Source organism: Typopeltis vanoorti, chromosome 7, assembly GCF_054136105.1.
Source record: "Typopeltis vanoorti isolate ZY-2024b chromosome 7, IOZ_Tvanoo_1.0, whole genome shotgun sequence".
NCBI classification, from domain to species: Eukaryota; Metazoa; Arthropoda; class Arachnida; order Uropygi; family Thelyphonidae; genus Typopeltis; species Typopeltis vanoorti.
Genome location: NC_143555.1, coordinates 138,166,163 through 138,185,713, shown reverse-complemented (window position 1 = coordinate 138,185,713; position 19,551 = coordinate 138,166,163). Strand labels below are relative to the sequence as shown.

The window sequence follows — 19,551 nt, the reverse complement described above, 5'->3', positions numbered from 1 at the left end:
GGCCTATTATGGGCAAACAGGAAGATCAGTGAACATCTGCCTGGAAGAACATGAAAGATACATTCGCTACTATTACTATGGCAAGTCAGGACTGGCAGACCACGCTTTGGACACTCCTTCACACAGGATTAGATGGAGGAAAACGAATGTGCTATTTAGGAGTCGTTATAGATCTGAAAGATTATTTTTTGAGTCAGCAATAGCTTTGAAGAATTCTCCCAACCTTAACAAATATGGTTGCATTAATTTGCCAAAAATTTGGGAGACGGTTATCCTAAGAAAAACTCCTGGATAACTGCTGCTTTTTTTTTTTTTTTTTTCCCATTAGAGGGTGCCAATTGTTTCACTCACTCACTGTCGCGTTTACATGTGTGTTGTGATCTGATGATGCTGAGTTGAAAATCAGCGAAATATTAGCATTAATAAAACATCCTTGTTGATAAAAGTGTTTGTGGTGTTGTTAATACCGTGAAAAATAAGTCATGAATAACCATCAACGCCTAAGCTTATCTGTTAGATTAATTCCATGAGGATTACAAAAACCTGGCAAGGAGGGTGATTTGGTTGGTAAGGATAGCAAAAGTGAAGTATGGGCAGCAGTTAGCCCAAAAAAGAATCCTAGGGAGTTCTTTCAATATGTAACCAGCAAAAAAAAACAAAACAATGATTATGGACAGATGACATTAATTGGAGAAAATGGTATAAGAACAACTGCTGTGGAAGATATAGTGAAGATACTTAATGAGCAGTTCATAAAGGTCTTTCATTCTTGTGAATGTGACATCATGGGGAGATTGAGAGCAGTTGACAATGGGGATGAGATACTGACTGTAAGTGAGCAAGAGGTGTATTGGGAATTGAGCAAACTTGATGTTAATAAGGCTGTGGGACTTGATAATATATCACCATGTAATCTGAAGGAATTTGCCAGGTAGTTCACATCTGCCTCCACATATTTTTTTAATATGAGTCTTGCAGTGGGGCGAGTTCCAAAAGAGTGGAAAGAGGGCAAGACTGTACCGCTTCATAACAGAGGTGATAGAACTCAAGCATCAAATTATAGGCCTATATGTGTGCTGTGGTTAAGTTGTTGGGGAAGTTGGTGAGAACTAGGATCCAGAAGTGGGTTGACAACAATGGTATTATTTTTGATGGACAGCATGGATTTGCTGAAGGGATGTCATGTTTTAGTAATCTACTAAAACATGACCTCCCTTTTACATATTACAATAAGGTAATGGCTTCCTTGGACAGAGGAGAGGGATCAACAGTGGTATGACTAGATTTCGCAAAGCTTTTGATCAATTACCGTATGATAATTGAATGGGGGTGTCAGTTTAATGCAGCAAAATGTAAGATCTTGAGGTTTGAGACACATCGACGGGACGCTGCATACTCTATGGGAGGAGTTAAACTGGAGGAAGTAGGGGAAACAAGAGATCTAGGGTTGATTATTGAAAGAAACCTGAAATTTAGGGGACATATTGCAAAGGTAGTGAAGGTAACACAGAAGATTGAGAAGGACAATAATGAGAAGGACACTGACTTGCAGAGATAAAATGGTTATCATTCCGTTGTATAAGCCTCTGATCAGACCACACTTAGACTACTGTTCTCAGATCTGGTCCCCAGGATTTGAAGGGGATAAATTAAATGTGGAAATAGTACAAAGGCAGATAACAAAGATGGTGTCAGGACTGTACAATGTTAGTTATGAGGATCGGCTGAGGGAGTGTGAACTGCAGAGTTTGGTGGATAGAAGGAGAGGTCATATGATTGAGACTTTTAAACTGTTGAAAGGTGGTTTACAGGGTTGACACTGGGGAGTTCTTTCGAAAGGAAGATTATGAAATCTTCCTTTCCCTGGAAGTTACGAAAGGAAACTGTGAGAAAGAGGGAGGAGTGGTTTCTTTGCATGGAGGGTGGTTGAACCATGGAATGCACTGCTTGATGGAGTGGTGAGAGTGAGAACGGTCAATGCGTTTAAGGAGTGGTATGATAGACTTTGTGTTTCCTAGGAGGGGACCTCCTTCAATGAGTCTTGATAGACTTGTGTTTCTTAGAAAGGACCTCCCATGATGAGTCTTTTGACTCCATGGAGACCTGCATAATAATACTAATACTAATAAGTTGATAGTGAAACTACAGCAGATGAAGTTGGATATTAGATTAGTGCACTGGATCAGAGATTGGCTATCTGATAGGTATCAGCAAGTTGTGTATGGGGAGAGCAATATCCAGGAAGAAGAAAGTCACTAGTGGTGTGCCTCAGGTGTCTGTTTTAGGGCCATTGCTGCTTAACCTCTATGTTAATGATATTGGGGAAGATTTCGATGGAGATATTCAGTTGTTTGTAGATGATGCAAAGTTGGGACGAACTATGAAGTAGAGAAGATGTTATGGCCTTACAAGAAGACTTGAATAAATTGAGTGAATGGGCATGGAAATGGGGATGTGAGTTCAATATTACATGGATGATATTCATCCATATAATACCTGATTTATCCTTCTGATTTGGGAAATAGAGTCTTATACTGTTTTCTTCAAACATCCCTTGACCACCTCTCACCAAATGCCATGGCACTGCTAAAAGCTGACACCTCAGTTTGTCACAATCACCTGCATTGTAATTCCACATATATCCTTCTTAACAGAAAATTCTACATGTCTGGAAATTTCAGACAACATGATCACTTTCCCAAAGCAGAGGCAGAGTAGTAAATTGGTTCCTGGTAAATTCTCTGATGCTATGACTATCTAAAACCTTATGCACCCTCTAATACGAGGATGATCTGAAAAGTTCTTGGCCTCGACCATAGATGGCAACACTATCGGCAAGATTTTTTTTTTCTGTCATAAGGATCCCTGTGAAATTGCAAGTCATTCTATCAGGTAGTTTGTTTTATATAGCTGTCTGAAGCAAAAGTGTTGCCTGTATCCCTTGAAATGGATAAAATTGAGTATTGTGTGGTTATAAAATTCTTTGTAAAAGAAGGTTTAATGCCAAAAGAAATTCCTTCGAAGTTCAAAAAAGTTTATGGGCACTCTTCTTCATTTTCAACAATCAAGAAATGGGCTGCCAAGTTTAAACCTGGCTGTACCAGCCTTGAAGGACATCCAAAAAAATTGTAGCAACACCAGAAATCATTGATCAAGTGCACAATATGGTATTGGATGACTGGCGAGTCAAAGAGCGTGAAATTGCTGAGACTATAGGCATTTCAAAAGATGTGTAGGATATATTTTGCATGAAGAATTGCAAATGATAAAGCTTTGTGCAAGATGAGTGCCACGCTCGCTCACAGCAGATCAAAAATGCACTCGCATGAAAATCTCCGAACAGTGCTTGTAACATTTTAACAAGAATAAAACTGATTTCGGGCATTCATTTATTACTATGGATGAGACTTGGATTCACTATTGCAGACCAGAATCCAAACAGCAGTCAAAACAGTAGACAGAAGCCGGTTGTTCAGCACTGAAGAAGACAAAGTCGGTTCCATCAGCAGGAAAGGTCATGACATCGGTGTTTTGGGATGCTAAAGGCATTTTGTTTATTAATTATCTTGAAAAGGATAAAACAATAACTGGGAAATATTATTCTGATCTTTTAACCAGACTAGACAAAAAACTCATGAGAAAAGACCTGGTTTGCAGAAGAAAAAAATAATTTTTCATCAGGACATTGCACCTATCCACAAAGGTGTTTTGGCAATGGGAAAATTAAGGGATCTGCACTATTAATTGTTGGAACATCCACCCTATTCCCCATATTTGGCTCCCTCTGACTTCTATCTCTTTTCAAAACTAAAACCCTTCCTTGCTGGTCAGCATTTTTCTTCGAATCAAGAGGTGACTGCAGCTGTAGAGGGGTATTTTGCAGATCTTACTGAGAACCACTACAGGGATGGGATAATGGTACTGGAATAAATGTATTAGTCTTAACGGAGATTATGTTGAAAAATAAAAATAATTTTGAAATTATAAATTCATTTTTTCATTGTTAGGCTGAGAGCCTTCAGACCACCCTCGTATATGCTGTTTTGGGTATTATATCTCTGTATTTAAATTTATATTTAATTATATAAATTTCGTTCCCTTTCCTTCCTGTAACCATTCTTCCTCTCAATCTAGTTGAAATTCTGCATAATAATTACTTGACCTGTACTCATCATGTTAATATGCCAATACATGGCATCTGCATTCTCCCTTATACTCCCTGGTTTACAGCAGCAACCAATTATACCTCCTGTTGGTAGCCTGGACCCAAACTTACCTGCACCCCCCCCCACCACACACACCTGCAACATTATAGTTTTCTCTAAATCTGCACTTCCAAACTCTCACTGAACAACACTTTCTCAAGACTCCTAATCTCAAATCCACTTAAATGCAAGCATCCACCTTATATAAATCCTCCTTCCATAAAACTCACTACACATCCACAAACCATTCCTTCTGCACACTATGTGCACTGACTCATTCTCTTTTGATCATATCTCTTTTGCTATCATACTGTGGTAACAGACTCACAACTTTTACACTATCACTCTCTTTTTCACATGTACTAGCATCTCTTTGAATTCTTTGACTGCAATGTTCTCTGTCCAAAATGCATACCTTACATTTGCCAATAATGAAGCTATATTCACTGTCATTTGCTCGCATAACCAGATATATTCTTATTACTCTACTCAACTTAGCAAATAACTTAGACCATCCCAATATCATTAATATACAAGTTAAACAATAGTACCGTATACGTTATACTAGACAAGAAATTATATTTTTGTTTTAATCCTTTACTCCAACATAAGCAAACAAAGGTTGTGCATGCAATATTTTCACAAGTCTACTTCTATATTGAAGCTGTTTCACATCAATAGCCTCAGTATCCCATAGCACAAAAACATTTATGGGAAGGGCTACTATCCTGACTAGTTTCAATGTATATTGAGGTCTCATCAGTGGGAGCCAGACTTAGGAAGATACTACTCTCATTCTTCTTTCATTCCATCTATCTCAGTTCTGTGGAACAGCCTTTCTCATGGAGTATACCCAACGATAACAACCACCAGCTTTGAGCTCTTCAAAAAAGGAATATGAAGAAATGACTTTCATCTCAACTCCTGCCTACACATGGCATTGATTTTTTATAAGCTCTGTGGATTTTCATCGTGCAAGTGATAGTAAAAAAAATAAGAGATCTAGTCAGGTATTTGAAGAGGATGAAATAACCTTGAAGATGCAAAGGCAAATAATAAAAATGATATTAGGACTGTACAATGTTGGTTATGAGGATGGATGGAGGACATGAAAATGGAGGATGTTTGTGGATAGAAGATGAAAAGGTGATACAATTGAGACAAAGAGGTATTTACTGAATTTACTGGGGATATTTTTTCATATTGCAGAACAAGAGCTCTTTTCTAGAAGTTGCACAAGGATGATAAGTGGTTTTTTTTTTTGCATAGAAGATAGTTAGGACCATGGAATGTATATTCTGAGAGGGTGGTGGGAATGCAGATAGTGGATAAACTTAAGGAATGGTATGACAGATTGTGTTATCTAAGATGGACCACCTACACGATGACTCCATAAAGGTTCTGAATAATAATGGAACAATAATAAGTATGACAAAAACCAAGCATGAAACAAAACACTAGAAATAAAGGAAGACAGCCATTTCTCCCTAATCTTCAGAATATAATAAGGAATTTATTGTAGATATTTGTATCAATGTATTTTTTTTAAATAATTAACATAAAACAATTTCTGGTGAGTCTTACCTGTTCTACTTCTACAAGGCCAGATTTTAATGACTGCATTTCTTTATTAAGTTCTGACAGACTGAAAAAAACAAAAAACAAAAAAAAAAAAGCCAGCAATTATCAATGAGATTTAAGATATGACAAATCAATGAAATAATTTTATCACATTCAATTTATACATGCTCATAAAGTAAGAGTAAACATGGAGAGCAAACATGTTTACATATTTTATTACATATCAACTCTCACTATAATAAACCTACTTACTATAACAAACTATGGAATACCAAAAGGCCTATGATGACAATACTGTTTTAAAAAGAATTCACTACAGCAAAATTTACAGTATAAACAAACCTATGAGTATTCCATTCACCTTGCAAAATCATTATCAGTGACAATGTCTTAAGTCAGGATCTGCCTGTATTAAAAGCAGATCCTGACTTAAAAGTTATGTTCCACAAACTTTACACTTTATCTGAATTTTACATAAGTCAGAGTTACTCAACCCCACCCCATTCATTAATTACACCCTACTTTTTATGTGTTTAAAGTACCTGCATACAAAAGTATATTAGCATGTTTTAAAGGTTATTTCTGTTCGTTTCATTCACTTGATGAATTCAATATGTAATTATTAATGCAAAGTAATATAATACATCACAAATGGTATGAGACTAGAAAAATAAAAAATTAAAATTAATATGTCATTTTGAGCTTCTGTATGAATTTATTAAGAGATAACTAAACAGTAGCAGCTGTTTCTCTTTACACAGGAAAAGATGGATCCTAAAAGTGAACATCAGGCTAACAGGCTAAAGGAGCATCTATTTATCTTTGCATTGGAGGAGATGGATCCTAAAAAGTGCCCATACATCAACACATCAGAACTGATCTAGAGATGAAAATGAAAATAATAAAGAAATATGAAGATTAAGGACAAAGATTAATTGCCATAGGAAGTGATCTGGTCTCAGACCATCAAAACTGAATACAATGGTGTGACCAAGATCCCTTTCTATGGCTGTTAATCTTTGTCCACCTTCATATTTCTATATTATTTTCATTTTCATCTCTAGATCAGTTTTGATCCAATTTACATATAGGTTGTCAATTTTCCACTTCTGTTGTTTGTTCAGTCATGACTGTATTCTACCAAATGCAAACACTAAAAATCATTAAAGTTTATGAATATAAATACACAGTAAATCCATGTTTAATAGTAAACAAAGTGAGATTGAGCATACACATGTGAATCATGGACTGTCTGTCTTGTGGAAGACTGTTGCTTGGTGGTGTACAATTAATATAGACACTCTTTAAAATTTTTAAAACTTGAAATTTTTTCCATAACCCTTTCAGGATAATTTGTGTAAGCCCAAATTTATGTAGATCATGACCTGCCTGTATTTAGTAATCAGCCTTTAAATGAATAATGGAGATATAAATTATAATTGATAAATTTATTTAGAAGAATTTGCCTTTCATTATTTTATTTTTTTTAATGTTAATCCTACCCACAGAGGGTTGCACACCTACACCATTAGTACCATGGATGGGCTAAGTAGGTCAGATTATCAGATATCTTGCTCTGGAAACCACACACGGTGCTTTTTCCAGCCATTTACTTAAAAATAATAGACATGGCTGCTGAAACATTTTTATTACAGCTAAGAGCTTCTTCCTATACTAAGATGGAATGTTTTCACATATTCAAGAACACTTCGGCAAAAGAGAGTTGAGTTAAGCTCAAAAATGTGAGTACTACTGCTGAATCTACAACAGATATGTATCGCAAGTTGGAACTTAGTTTATTTATTTTATTTGTGTGTGGTCCCCCCCGTTTCCTCGACTGCTCCTTAGGACTGTTCGAGCCCTTCTAATGATGGATTACTACATCCTATGACTGTAGCCTGTGTGTACACGGGGCCGGTTTGCTTGATTGCAGGATGAAAAACCGTGCTGTCCACACCCAAGACCGGCTAACTTGGCTATGGCCGAGAAAGAACCTTAAGCTCCTCACATCATCAATGGGAATCGAACCAAGGACTCCTTCCTCAGGCATATGGTTGAGAAGCGCATAGCCACTAGGCTAACTGCACAGACTGGAACTTAGTAGAGAGTTTCTATCACGTGATTATTTAAAAATGTTTTAAATATTTATTATTATATATTTATTATCAGGAAATAAATTATACATATTTATTTCCTGACTAAAAATTATTTCTTTAGTTAGGAAATACTTGATATCTGGATTAGGTGGTAGATGAATTAGGTGTAAATGGGTTTCATCGTCCAGTGTAGGATTATTACTGCCTTGCTTATTGGAGGCCTGAAGTGGCTTGGAAAGCGCCAAGCTTATTCTCTAGAAAGGGTTGCCAGCTTATCTAGCTCTTAGTTGACAACAGTACTTATGACAGGTTTCTAACCTTTCATGGGTAGGATTTATAAAAAAAATTATCAAAGCAATCCCATCACTATGCTAGTGGTTAAGAATTCTGTTCTCTCTCTCTCATGTATGTGCAACATGTGCATGCCAATATTTCTCCACTTACTGAGGCATTTTTAAGGTTGAAGGAAGCATAATATACAAAGCACACAATGAAAAATGAGTAAGAGAAGGAAATGTTTCAATTAGTGTCTTACTATCCTAACTGCATCATCCAGGTGAGGTTAAGATGAGTGCATGCGATTCAGTACATGTCCCATCCATCTAGGAGGTTGACTACCATGATTTGACTCATGGTTAACTATGGGTGTTATGACATATGGTGAGGACCCTATCTCTTCCACATATTGTTGTAAGTATGCATGGCTATAAATCTATGTGTGTTCACGTGGCCAGTTTGCCTGTTCTGGGAGATGAAAAACACTGAGTTTCTGGGTGAAAAAATCTCTACCTCAGTATGAGACCGGCTAACACACCTTAAGTTGAAAGAGACCAGATAATGGACAGGAATCGAACCCAAGTCATTAAACCAAAGGGCTTCATCTATATCAACTGAGCTAAGGAGACTCTCACATACCTCATAATGAAGCATATACTGAGAAAAAAAATTCCATTTTTATTTAGTACACGCAATTTCATTTTTAATAAAAAAAAAAAAAAAGAAATTCTCTTTGCAGGCATAGAATTCTGTGGCTAATTGGTTCAAAAGATATATTTCAGTGATTACACCACATTTTTTATTATTCAGTTATACAAAATACTGAAATAATAGTTCCCGACAAGTTTCGTAAATCGTAGGATTTACATCTTCAGGGGGTAAATAATATAACTTAAAGAGAATTAATAAATACAAATCATAACCGTCTGGCTATTCATAAACTCAAATAACAAAATGCAGATATAAAACGTTATTGACGTTGAACAATACTGGACGATGTCACGGGTTCTTAGTCTCGTTCATACAGTCCGAGCTCAGATTGAAGTAGATTTTTTATTAGAGCTGACCACACTTGATAGAGAATTAAACCTTGATTTTTATCATTGGGTTGGGTTTTTTAGCATATTAGCAGCTTCTTTAAATTTTCTTATATAACTGTTGTTTTCTATTTATGACATCGTCGTTTTTTGGCAGAGTACATTGTGTCCAGTGGAAGTGGTATGGAAAGCAAGACCTATTTTTTATTCTCTTTTGTATTGTACATCTTTTTGGTGTCCAGCCATGCGTATTTCTCCAGAATCCCGCAAGAGCAATGAATTTTTAGACTCCTGGTTTTTTAAGAGTATGATGAGGTGGTTTTGGTGGATGCAGGAATCTTGAGATTTTTTTCCATAGGAAGGAAGGTTACTTTTATGTTGTGTTTGTTCATTAATTTGGCTAGCTTATCTGTAACATTTTTGATATAAGGAAGCGAGATTGCATTTTTGTAATCCTGTTTTATTGTGGTGTTAGTTGGAGGCATTTTAAGGATTCTCTTGATGGTTTTTGTTTCATATCCATTCTGTTGGAGGATTTGTGTTAAGTATTTTAGTTCTTCATTACATCTTTCTTGTGTGGTGGAGATATTGTATGCTCTATCTCGAAGAGTTTTAATTAAGCTTATTTTTTGTGAAGGATGGTGGTGTGAGGTTGTTTTTTTGTTTGTTTTTTTGTGTGTATGCCAAATCGGGTCTCTGTCTAAGGGTTTGTAGGTGTTTGTATCTTCCAGGAGACTTTTCATTTTGTTATCATATTCAAAATGACAGTTGCGTTGCCTTTATCCGCTTTGATTATGACAATATTTTTGTCATCCTTTAACTTTTTAAGGCAAGCGTATTCATTGTAAGGTAGATTTCTATGAGGTAATCTGCTTTTTAATAGTAAAGCTGTCCTTTCTATACGGATAAGATCTGCTGTGTTGTCCGGTAGATTTCTAATTCCTTTTTCTATTTGTGCTATGATATCAATTTTTGGTAGGAAATGTGGGGTTAAGGCGAAGTTAAAACCCTTAAGTAAAAGGTTATTCTCTTCTTTTGTTAGGACTCTCGAAGAAAGGTTAATAACTACTTTTGAATGATCTAGTTGTTTTTTAAGTATTTCCTTCTTCTGAAGGAGTAAGTTGAACTTATGAATTAATGTATGTTTCTTCTGTTCTGAGATTGCTATTGCTTTGTTGAATGTAACACTACCGATACTGTTCCATAGGTAGGATGGAAGAGATGTGGCCAGTTCATTATGAAGAGAAAAAGTGTTATTACTAATTAATGCTAATTCAGCTCTAGTGACTGTAATTCTTTCTCTTAGAAAAGCGAGAAAGAATTACAGTCACTAGAGCTGAATTAGCATTAAAGTTCCATTTTATGATAAATTCTGGAGGCCTTCTTTGTATGGAATATGCGTTTGATTTTGATGAATTTCGGGATGACTTCATTATCTCTGCATTGGATGAGGAAAATTAGACGGGTAATGAAGTTGAGATGTTTAATGCGTAGTTTCTCTAGTTGTATAACTTTATGCCAAAAGCACTCACCGTAAGTTTGTAATTGCAGGCGTAGACTTCTGTGGCTAATCGGTTCAAAAAATATATTTCAGTGATTACACCACATTTTTTATTATTCAGTTATACAAAATACTGAAATAATAGTTCCCGACAAGTTTCGTAATTCGTAGGATAATACTTACAATCAAAACATCCTTTGATACCAAGAATATATGGTGTTCCAAAGATCCATAAGACAGATATACCTTTAAGACCAATAGTAGATGGAAGAGATTCACCAACTCCCAACTTGGCGAAATACCTCACCAACATGATCTCACAACATATAGGAAACACATCTTCCTTCATAAAAAATAGTAAACATTTCATAGCAAAAGTGAAAGATATACATATTGGTCCAACAGACATCTTAGCAAGTCTAGACATCATCAGCTTGTTTACAAATGTCCTGAGACAAGAAATTTTGAATCTCCTAAAAGATCTCGTCGCTCCGGACATCTTAAATCTTTTTAAACATTGTATAAACAATACTTTTTTCACCTATCAAGACAGAATCTGAGAACAAAAAGAAGGATTGGCCATGGATTCATCATTATCACCGGTATTAGCAAACCTATTTATGGAAAAATTTGAAAACAATGCTCTTAAGAATTACCATAAAAAACCAAAAATATGGCTACGCTAAGTGGACGATATTTTCATCATATTCAATGGAACAACAGATGAACTTATCAATTTCAAAGATTATCTCAACAATTTGCACAACACCATAAAATTCATTTTAGAACAAGAAGAAAATAAAAAATTTCCTTTTCTAGATATTCTATTAGACGTTAATGAAGAAAGTAAACTCTCCTTCTCAGTATATAGGAAGCCGACAAACACTGGAAGATTTCTAAATGCAACCTCACACCACCATCCTTCACAAAAAATAAGCTTAATTAAAACTCTTCGAGATAGAGCATACAATATCTCCAGCACACAAGAAAGATGTAATGAAGAACTAAAATACTTAACACAAATCCTCCAACAGGATGGATATGAAACAAAAACCATCAAGAGAATCCTTAAAATGCCTCTAACTAACAACACAATAAAACAGGATTACAAAAACGCAATCTCGCTTCCTTATATCAAAAATGTTACAGATAAGCTAGCCAAATTAATGAACAAACACAACATAAAAGTAGCCTTCCTTCCTATGGAAAACATCTCAAGATTCCTACATCCACCAAAACCACCTCATCATCCTCTTAAAAAACTAGGAGTCTACAAAATCCATTGCTCTTGCAGGATTTGCTACGTAGGACAGACAGGAAGATCTGGAGAAATACGCATGGCTGGACACCAAAAAGATGTACAATACAAAAGAGAACAAAAAACAAGTCTTGCTTTCCATACCACTTCCACTGGACACAATGGACTCTGGCAAAAAACGACAATGTCGTACATAGAAAACAACAGTTACATAAGAAAATTTAAAGAAGCTGCTAATATGCTAAAAAACCCAACCCAATGCAATAAAAATCAAGGTTTAATTCTCCATCAAGTGTGGTCAGCTCTAATAAAAAATCTACCTCAATCTGACTCGGACTGCACGAACAAGAACACGTGACATCGTCCAGTATTGTTCAACGTCAATAACGTTTTATATCTGCATTCTGTTATTTGAGTTTATGAATAGCCACACGGTTATGATTTGTATTTATTAATTCTCTTGTTTAAACTTTAAGTTATACTATTTACCCCCTGAAGATGTAAATCCTACGATTTACGAAACTTGTCGGGAACTATTATTTCGGTATTTTGTATAACTGAATAATAAAAAATGAATAATAAAAAAATAACTGAATAATAAATCCTACGATTTACGAAACTTGTCGGGAACTATTATTTCAGTATTTTGTATAACTGAATAATAAAAAATGTGGTGTGATCACCGAAATATATCTTTTGAAATTATCTTTATATTTTCCCCTCTAAAACATTTTCTATTTTCACAGCACTTGCTTAATGATGTTAACACTTTTATTTCACTCTCCTATGATTTATTCTTCTGAGCTTCCTATGAACAATCCTTGGACATTTCCCATGCATTTCTAATATCTTTCCCTTGTAGTTTCTTATGTTATGGCACTACTCAGAATCACCTATGTCTAGAATGCATGATCATTCTCTCCAATTAGATGCAAAGTATCTTAGTTATGGAAAATTGCTCTGATGTTATTCTCTCCATCACATAATGCTTTAGGATATTATCTCTCAGCAGCTGCATAAATTATATTTCCTTCTCCTCCTGTGTCCTTTCCTCCTTCTATGTTCCCATAGTTGAAGTTCCTATAATAATTATCTGCTCTGTACTCACAAATTAATTTGTCAATACACAACATTTACATCTTCTTTTTGCACTTTTTGGCCTATGGCAGCAATCAACTATATATTTTCTCCTGTTGGCACTCTCCTCATACTAGATAGACTCAAATACACTGTCTCACATGACTTTGCACCTGTCTTCCTGTTGAACTTTCTTCTACTTTTGTTGGTTGCAATTCTTCAACACTACCCTCCTCATCCATCTTGCTCTCTCTCTCTCACTCTAATCTCTCTGAAAATACCCCCCCCACACACACACTCCCAGATTCTGTCTCTCAATTACATCAGACTCTCATTATAGAACAGTCCTAGGACAGCATTATGCCTATTGGACTTTTCAGTAGTTTGTTCTAGTGATTGAGCTTGTTATAACAGTGTTTGCCATAGTGAGAGTCAACTGTACATCCTCTTCTACTAAAGCTTACTAATGTCCAGAATTTTTAGTCAAGTCAAACTAACCAATGCTAAACCTCTCCTTTATTATTATTATTAATGCCAGACCTCCATGGAGTCAAAGACTCATTGTGGGAGGTACACACCATCGCACAAAAAGTTTATCAAACTGTGTCTTAAACCATTGTTGCAATCAAATTTCAGAACCTTACACTTTGCAACACCGCACTACTGATAGTTCTGCTTGCTACCCATTCATACAATCTATTCAAGTCCTTCTGTAGGCTACAACAGTTTCTTGTCTCCTCAGGCTCCTTTTCAATTTTGCATTACCTGCAAACAGTTGAATATTGAATAATATTGAACAACAATGGCTCCTTAGGAGAAATATAGGTGGCACTTTTACATGGAATAAGTCAATGTAAACATACGTTACTTGTTTATAAAAGTGAATCTGCACTTAATATCACCAACTGAAATCGAAGCAGCAATTCTTAAAAGGATGAATATTATGGAGAAATCAGTAAGTACTCTTTAGGTACCTCATAACAGTTATTTTTTTATTCATATAATATTGGCCACATGCAAGTACCCACTAATGCCTACCATAAAAAGGAAAGATGGCAACAGTAAAGTACAACGATGATAGAGTATGCTGGTGTTATGTCCCTATCTTATGATTTTTGTTTGTTTGTTTTGCAAACTGCCTTCGTCTATATTTTCCTAACTTCTACTTTCAAAACATCACCAAAGTTTCTACTAATATCTGAGCTACTGTTCCCCGTAGTATCCCTAGTATTTGTATTTTAACTGCACCCTTTGGGATATTTAGTTTAAGATATTTTGTACATAAACAGAGAAAGGAACTCAAATATCTGAAAGTGCTACAATTGCAGTCGTGACACTATTTCTTGTTACTCAACATTAATTCCTTAAGCTTCCCGTTTCTTAACATTAATTCCCCGCGTGGTTAGGCTCGAATGTTTCTAAGCGGTGCATTGGATATAGCAATATCAGACAACTTTCTATATCATTAAACAAAAGGTTTATTATTTCACAAAACATGGTACATATCAAAATACTCAACTAAATTACTTACACACTAAAATTAGCTTAATACAAGTAGTTGGGCTATGATTCGACAAGAATTACTACGATCATGCCGCCACAAAATTTCGTACAAAACATGAATTCACTTAACATGGAAAAATTAGATCACCATACATTATTAGGTTATTCAACTTCAAGTATACTAACAAAATCATTAGCTACTCTAGTACATACTTATGACAATTCCTATTCTCTACACATCACACTAGGCATTCAAATTCCTCAGGCTACTTGATTACTCAATTCACACTAATCTAATTCGATATTAACAAAACCATTTACTTCATTAACACACAACTATGTCATTAACTTTCCTTTTACAAAGTAGTAGGCACTCAAGATTCTTAGGATAATTAAATATTCACAAATTATCAACACTAGCTAGTTTACTTTTAACACTCTCTATCAAATTCTAAAGTCCTATTATCATTTCTCCCTAATCACTTTAACAGTTCCGTATTATGACAATGGTACCTATCACAAACAACTTTTAGTTAACATAAGACAAAGTTCACAATACCTTTCTTTAGCTTCACTTACGGGCCTTTACCTTCTACTGAACGGACTTGCTTGCATAACTTCTTTGCAATTCAGGACTGTATGAACATCTGCGCCACCGGCTGTACTATCCGAAACGAGGACATCGATATTTTCACAGCTTCCTATGATTCTTTGGTATATTTCGCTTTCTACATAGGAATACGGGAATAGCTTTCCCGCTCACCTTCGATTCCTTGTTGTGGCATGAGGATATAAGCCATATCTCTCCACTCAGGAACACCGTGAAGTCCACTAGAAAACCAAACTAAAACCACTGCAACTATCCAAACGTTTCTTCTCCTCTCGCAAAAAGGCCTCAAGCCTCCTTGACTGTCTAAACGTCTTCCCCACAACCCAAAAGAGCCTACTCCTCGAAAAAAAAGCCACGGGGGGGGGGGGGGGTACCAACCCTTTTATAGCTGCTCCCCTAACGGCGCCCTTTCTTACTTCTTTTTCCCACCTCCTACTTGTTTTCCGTCTGTCTACCAATTGGGTAGCATTTGGCCGCCATACGTCATTTTGATCGGCAACTCGTAACGAAGTTTCTATCCGGGTATAGGCCCTAAGCGATATTCCATTATTTCTCTTGTTAGCCTCTATCTTAACCCCTTTTTAAACCTTTTCTCAGAATTCTACTTAATGCTTAATCTGTAGCCTCTTACATAGCGTATTTCATGACTCATTCTTTTATACTTATGCACTTAACTCCTTCATTCTTAATCGCATTATTATATTAATTCTTAGTTAGCTACTTATTTAATACAAATTCCTTGTTTAGTCATAATACATCTTAATACATTCTTTTCTTTTGTTATCTTAACTAAACAATAGACCTTTACATTTTACTTTATATTATACTGGATGCAAGAATATTTTATTAGTTAAATTATCCTTTTTATGCAGGGGTTTTTATTTATGTTATTTATTTTTCATGTTACACCATGATAACTGAGAATACTATATTCTCAAGATATCAGGTGTAACACTGGGCACATTCATTGCAGAGCAGCTGTATTTTTATATTTGGTCTTTCAGACAAAAAAGGCCTTCTATACTATTTCTGTCATCAATGGTCACATGTTCAGTGCATAAAAATAAAAAAATTGGCATACAAACTTCTTGAAAGCCTCCCTTCAGTGAAAGTTTCTGAAATTTGATAGCTTGGAGCAGCTTCTTGCTGCTGTTGACCAAACCTTCTCCCACAAAATCAAATTAATTGAAGCCAAGGTAGAACAGATCCATGATTGCAGCTTACATGAAAAATCATCCATCACTGATACCAGCCAGCTCCATAGCCTCATCACATCAATGGTGCAAGATTCAGTCGAAGACAAACACAAAAAATATAACGCCATTATCCTCAACTTCCATACTGAATGCGACGATACACTAAAGGAATACATTATCAAACTAATGGCACCAAACTAGTGGTGATGAAACACTGACTACAAAAGAGGAATTCCAATGTTGAAATTGAGCAGTGTTAACAGCCAACTTGAAAACCAAAGTACAAGTAATGCATAGGGAATGTGTATAATACACTCTGTTAATAACACAATCTCAGACTTTCATATCCATTTTATAAATAAATGTGGTCTCTGCTCTGCAAAACCCTACTCCTTTTACTGATAGAAACCCAAATTTCAAATTCTACAAGCACTAGTCATCTGAACTTCCCCAATATACATTCTTTGACTCCTTTCAGCTCAAGGGAGGCATTTGTGCATATATTCACTCTGACATACCATGCCAGAGAGCATTAAAGAATCTCTCGATCACAATCTACTTTGGCTGAAATCTCTCTGCCCCACTTTGTAAAATTCATATACTGTGTATATTGCTCTCTCAATGCCACCAACCACTCAGAACTCTTTGATTTCCTCTCTTTGAAAGTCGATACCCTTCAATCCAACTTTCCTGGCAGTAAAGTTATCTTCCTTGGCAAATTTGATGTATAGAATATTAACTGGCTTTCCTTCTCCAACTGCACAGACCATGCAGGTAGAGATGCTGAAATATTTGCAATCATAAATGACCTTATGCAAACTGTTCACATGCCCACCAGAGTACTAGATAATCCCAACCACTCTGGACCGTTTCCTCACTAGTGATCCCCTGAAATATACTGTGAAGGTTGTATCTCCCTTAGATAATTCTGATCACAACCTTGTGTTCATCTCTTCCCCCACTGAGCAGCACCTGCACAGCCATTCTCCAAGAGTTGTCTGGTATTATAAGAACACCAAGTGAGATGATCTCTGAGATTTCTATGCCTCATTCCCATGGCTGGATTGTTGCTTTCAATCTTCCAAACCAAGCATATGTACTGAAAATACTGAAAACATCAATGAAGTAATCCTCTCCAGAATGGAAGCACATATTCACCATTCCAAGATAACTTCCCATCCACTAAGTAAGCCCTGATTCTCCAAAAGATGTGTGCCAAGGCTGTACAAATGAAGAATCAAGCATACTGCAACTGGCTATCATCAAGAACTCAACCTTTTACCACTTACATCAAAGCCCGAAATGGCAGCAAGAAAATCATCAATGCATCAAAAACTGATTTCCAATGAGTCAAAAGCAGGAGCCCAAATGACAGTTATGCATTTTAGTCTCTGGTCAAAACAGCTGGCCACAACTTTTGTCCAACACTGCTCCCATTGCTCCTGCACCCAGATGGGTTTATTTATCATCCCCACAGAGAAAGCTAACCTCACATAGATTATCAGTAAATGTCCCCCAACCATTCCAAACATCCAACACTTAATGCCGCCTCTGGACTTTCACTAGGAAATTATCAGAAAATCCTATCCAAATCATCTACCTACTTACCATCCAGTGTTACAGCCTGCTCTGAGCCTTAACCTCCTGTACAATTTGCCTCCATGATCTTCTATCCTTGACTAGTCTTTCCCAGCCTTTCACTTTCATAGTAATCAAGTCCTGGATACGTCATCAATTCATCTTAATCTCGGTCTTCCTTTTTTCCTTGTTGCATATATCTTTTCTCTCAGTATTCTTCTTGGCATACTTCCATTCTCTCTACATGGCCTAACCATTGCAATCTCTGTGCTTTTATGAACCTACCAATATCTTCTTCTTTTAGTATCTGACTAATTTCTTTATTGTACCATATTCTCCATACACTATTTTCTTCAACAGGTCCATAAAGTCTTCTTATAATCTTCTTTTCAAATTTCCTCAAATTGTCTTGGTCTTTTTCACTAAGAGTCTACGCTTCGCTTCCATATGTAACCATGAGTCTAATGAGCATTTTATATAAGTATTTTAGTATTTCTGCTTATTAGCTTGCTTTTAATCATGTTGATATTTGCATAATATGCTTTATTACCAGTTTGAATGCATTCATTCTTTAATTTCTATAGTTGATCGTGCCTCATTCTCAACAATATCTCCTAGATACTTAAATCTAGTCACTCCTTCAAATATTTTCTATCCAACTTGCAGATCTGTGATTTTCTTCTTATTTCTGAAATTGACATCACCATATATTTATGACATCACCATAAACTACATCGATCTCTAATCCCATATCACTAGTTTTTCTTTCCAGTTCATTATACACTTCAATTAACTGTTTCTTAGTCCTTGGCACGATGACTACATCATCAGCATAAGCATATAACTGACTTGATTTATTAAAAATTGTCCCTCTTTGATCTAAATCTTTAATCACATAACATAAGCTATAATAAATAATGATGTTGATAGTTCATCTCCTTGTTTTACACCTTTATTAAATTCAAAGGGGTCACCAAATTTATTATCTATTTTAACTTTTGCTTTTGTTTTTTCATCGTCATCATTATTAATCTAATTTGTTAGTACCCATATACAGTACTAACGTATTATAGGTTGACCAGCCAACCTCTCGTTCATGGGCCCAACATAAAAAAAAAAAAAAGAAAAATTTAATTTTGGTGGTAGCTCTAATTCTTTCATAGCCTTTTGTAGACTATCTCTGTTTAGACTGTCAAATGCTTGCTTAAAGTCTATAAATAACATATGTAGGTCTATTGCATGCTCAAAACATTTTTCCATCATCTGTCTGATAATGAAAAGTTGATCAATGGTACTTCCGTTTGATCTAAATTCACACTGATATTCTCCTATTTTCTTTTCAGTAATCTCTTTAAGCCTGTCATTTATTATGGATGTAAGAATTTTATAAACTACATTAAGTAACGTAATACCCCTATAATTACTACAGTTGAGTTTATCCTCCTTTTTATAAATAGGATAGATTATGCCAACATTCCAGCTGTCTGGCATTTCTTCCTTGGACCAGACTGTTGAAAATATATCCTGTAGTACAAAACATATTGAATCCCCTCTGCAGTAATTAGTTACAGTAATATTTAGTTGCAATAGTTGCAGTAATTCTGTGACTATGTTATCTTCTCCCAGTGCTTTA

At 35.7% G+C, this 19,551-nt stretch overlaps 1 protein-coding gene across 1 annotated transcript in view; it reads right to left on the bottom strand.

Annotated features, from left to right (window-relative positions):
• LOC150105113 (disheveled-associated activator of morphogenesis 2-like) overlaps positions 1-19,551 on the bottom strand; it is a 575,640-nt gene that overhangs the window by 36,865 nt on the left and 519,224 nt on the right. The window contains exon 23 of the mRNA XM_090396160.1: positions 5,790-5,850. Within this exon, the coding sequence (XP_090252286.1) occupies positions 5,790-5,850 (61 nt within the window). The remainder of the gene's footprint in view (positions 1-5,789; positions 5,851-19,551) is intronic.